General features: G+C 46.2%; 1 protein-coding gene across 1 annotated transcript in view; it reads right to left on the bottom strand.

Annotated features, from left to right (window-relative positions):
* The window catches only part of CCBE1 (collagen and calcium binding EGF domains 1), a 159167-nt gene that overhangs the window by 22370 nt on the left and 132659 nt on the right, over window positions 1-4138 (bottom strand). Inside the window, exon 2 of the mRNA XM_010008774.1 lies at window positions 1454-1506. Within this exon, the coding sequence (XP_010007076.1) occupies window positions 1454-1506 (53 nt within the window). The remainder of the gene's footprint in view (window positions 1-1453; window positions 1507-4138) is intronic.

Below are 4138 nucleotides of genomic sequence, written 5' to 3'. Positions count from 1 at the left end.
ATCCTTCACCAAATAGAAGGATGTGTTACCATAAACCAACTTTATTAACCTGATTTTTGGAGAAAACTGAAGAAGTTACGTTGCTACTGCTCAGTGAAGCCACTGGCTGGGTAGACCCAACAGAGGCCTCTCCTGAGGTGAAGGCAGGCAGAGCTCAGCCTTTTCCCACATGAGATCTTATTGCAGGAACCTCTGAGTACTGTGATCCTGGTACTGCCTTTGCAAAGCAGGTGGGCAGCTCCTCTCTGCCAGAAAGGGCATAGTTCCCTTTTCACTACTGCATGACCTACCCCAAGTAATTCCTCCTCTGTCTCTACCCTTGGGGACAAAAAAGCCATGCCTATGACCAGGAGAGGCAGTGCTAGGGAGGTGCTGTTTGGCAATGCTCTCCCCTCTCTGACATCTTCACAGAGTCACAGAGTCACAGTCACAGAGCGGTCAGGGTTGGAAGGGACCTCTGAAGATCATCTAGTCCAACCACCATGCTACAGCAGGATCACCTACAGTAGATCACACAAGAACATGTACAGATAGGTTTTCATTATTTCCAGAGAAGGAGATTCCACAACCTCTCTGGTCAGCCTGTTCCAGTGCTCTGTTAATCTCACAATGAAGAAGTTTTTCCTTATGTTTGGCTTGAACCTCCTGTTCTCCAGTTTGTGCCCATTGCCCCTTGTCCTGCCACTGGGCACTGCAGAAAAGAGTCTGATCCCACCCCCCTAATCCCACGCTTTAGATATTTATCAGCATTGATGAGAACCCCCGTCAGTCTCCTCCTCTCCAGACTGAACAAACCCAGCTCTCTCAGCCTTTTCTGATTGGGCAGGTGCTCAATTCCTCTAATCATTTCTGTGGCCCTGCACTGGACTCTTTCCAGTGGTTCCTCATCCTCTGTGAACTGGGGACCCCAGAACTGGATGCCGTATTCCAGATGTGGCCTCACCAGGGCAGAGTGGTCAGGGAAGAAAACCTCCTTAAACCTACTGGTCAGTCTTCCTGAGGCACCCCAAGAAGGCACTTGCCTTCTGGGCCAGCAGGGCACATGGTCAGCATGGTGTCCACCAGGGTAACTGAAAGCAGGACTTAATCAGCCAGTCACTCCTTTCTGTGCTTCTGGGTGCACAGAGGGCTCCTGTGTACCTAGCCAAGAACAGAAGGCATCCCTCTGTTTGCAGTAAGTCATGGTACAAGATATGTGCAGGCACGTTCACTTAGAGGAGGATCAAGGCTTGGCATGCTAAGTAAAACCTTTGGAAGACACCAATCATTTTCCCCAAAATTTATTGGAAACTGTTCCCCCATTGGCGCATGAGTCACAGCTGAGCCTGCAGTTACATCAGAACACTCTTCCAAACTGGCAGTGTGGAGAGCAGGGCAAATGGGAGAACAGGGCAAACTAGAGGAAAGATAAATACATGGGGACACTAGGGGTAAGAACAGTGAAATCACATACCTTCAGGGATGCACTGTCCAAGAACAAACTTATAACCCTTACAGCACTTTTTCCTGAAAAACAATAAAATAAGTAAATAAGTAAGTAAGTAAATAAATAAATAAATAATATAAATATTAGACCTGCCTTTAAAGACAGGTAATGGATATGATGAACCAAACAAAGAGAGGATTCTGAACTTTGCAGTTGGAGATCTCTCAGCATTTAAGGCTGCAACAGGGAAACCCAGCACCCTGTCTGTGAGGCATTTTAAATGAAGCATGTCCAGCCACCTCAGGAGCCTGGGGCTGGGTTCCCCAACACTGACCCACTCAGCATCCAAAGTAGTTTCTGAAAACCCCGTGCCCTTGTGTTGAAAGGACAGAGCACACCTCAGTGCTGTCCATATACACAACTCAGGTCATAATTTTCATGATACGGTGAAGGGTGTTTTCAAACATCTGTCATTACAATGTAAACTTGCAGAAAGGGGTAAGTCTCAGTGATAAGTACACACAAGATAAATGTTATCAGTCATTTCTCATCTTTTAATAAACCTCAAAGGTGATAAGTGAAATATATTGTGCAGGGGGCTCAGATGGAGCAAAGCAGGGTATCTTACAAGGGCAGGAGGACATAACTGCAGTGAAAAGCCACGAGGATGAGATTTTTTTTCATGTGCTTATGATTTGAACAAAGCCTGAGTGCTGAGAAATAAGATTTCTTACACATTGACTTGCGATGACATCTAGGATTTCAGCTGCATCTGCTTGTTCTGCTTTCTAGGCAGCAAACCACATCAAGTCCCCAGGACTCCCAACAGTGCTGAGGAGCCTTTACAGATGGCTGTGTCCCTTACTGCCCTCAGAACTACTCGCTGCGGGAGCCTGGTGACCTTCAAGGGTCCCAGGGTGGTGGTTTCCAGGGCTGCCGCAAGAGAAGCAAACTGCTGTTCAGTGCACTATTTTATCAAGTCCACAGGAGTCTGCGGCAAAAAAAACCCATATTTTAAAAATTCATAGTTTCTCATGCCTTGTGGACATGTTGAAATATCTGCAAAACTGGGAAACCATCCATTTGGTCTTATCCTTTAATTCAATAACTGACGCAGAGGAGTGCGAAAGCCATGGCAGTCAATGACACAACACCCCCCTAGACAACACAAAGCCATCACAAATCTTCATTTTGTTAAATTTAAATCAACTATCAGTTGCAACTGACCACTTAAAACAAACAATGCATTACTCCAAACTATGTAAAAACAAACTTTGGCTCCATATTTTACCCTCTTCTAAAGATTAGCTGGAATATAAATTATGCTTAATGAAGGCTGAACATCTGAAGAGGAAGCCTTGCTTTGTTATGCAAACAGTGGTCCCTCATTAGACTTTTCTCCAAACACTGCTCTGAAGTTTTATCTGCAAGACAAACAAATGCAGGAGGAATGAGTTCAAAGGTGCACTGGGGAGGCTGTTCATATACTGCAAGCCACACCAATGGCTTTCCAAGTGCACATTCATCTCCTCTTGTCTGGGGGAGAAGGGAGGCTGATAAAGCCTTGCTTGTAGCTGCTCTTCAGAGGAAGATACAGCTTGGCTGGAGAGGGGAGGAGGGGAGAGGAGAGCATGATGCCATAAGATGCACAACCTCTTGGGTTGTGCCAGCCAGAACTAACCAGGAAGAGGAAGCAGCATCTTTCATAAATTCTGCTCTTCCACCTGGGAATTCCCACCTGATTTCCAGGCCTAGGATCACTAGGACTCTCACCCTTGCAGCGGCTTGTGGCAGCAGCTGGAAACCTCAGCCAGCACAGCTTGCTCCTACGTAAGGGCTCTCCTGCTGGGAACCCTGCAGGAGCTGCTTCTCTTCTCTCAGCCTGGCAGGTGGTGGCTCTTGGCTGGACCTGTTCCCTTTCTTGTGGTGAAACTGTGGTTTTATCTGCCTCCCTGGATTCTCTGACAGCCAAACCACTTGCCCTGCTCAAACCCTCTCCCACAGTCAGACACTGGGAAGCTTACCACAGGGTGAGTTAGAGCCATTAAATACTGCTCTGGCACCCTTAAGCAAGCATGGCCTCATGTAGCTCCTGTTAAAACAACGGGAAAATTGTGCTGCACTGGCATATATCCAAGCCCTTCAAGAAACCTGTAGCTTCAAAGGCATCTTGCAGCAATGAGTTCCACAGGGGGATAAGACTCTCTTGAGAAATTATCTCGTTTTCAGTCTCCCTTTAAATTTTTGTTGTACTTTCCCATCATGGAAGCTCTAAGGCACATGAAAAGAAGTGTTTTAGAGGAGGGGTACCCTGCTTTGAGGATCACACTCCAGAAATCAATTCCTCTTGACAACTGGTTCCCAATTCAAGTTTACAGCTCTGTATTACTGCAGCCTACACTCAACAGCAAGCTTCAGCCATCAGTGTGATCTTGCCAGGGAAACTGCTACTTTAGGGTTAATGCACAGGAAACACAATACAGCCATACCTGTATTGGGAACATTACATTGCGACCCTGGGATTCCTGCATGCTTTAGCTTTTTACATTCCTAAAGAGAAATCTGTCAAAATGATGGACACATGTTCATTAGCAAAGGCATTTTAATAGCAATACTCATTTTCAGACATCCAGCTCCAGGTTGACATGTCTAATCAACGTTGCACAGCAGCGAGCTTGTTATACATACTGAGAGGTAAGAGTGAGTTCCTGC

Source organism: Chaetura pelagica, unplaced genomic scaffold (assembly GCF_000747805.2).
Source record: "Chaetura pelagica isolate M959 unplaced genomic scaffold, ChaPel_1.0 scaffold31, whole genome shotgun sequence".
Classification (NCBI taxonomy): domain Eukaryota; kingdom Metazoa; phylum Chordata; class Aves; order Apodiformes; family Apodidae; genus Chaetura; species Chaetura pelagica.
Note: the sequence above shows the minus strand (reverse complement) of the source record. Positions and strands in the feature narration are given on the sequence as shown.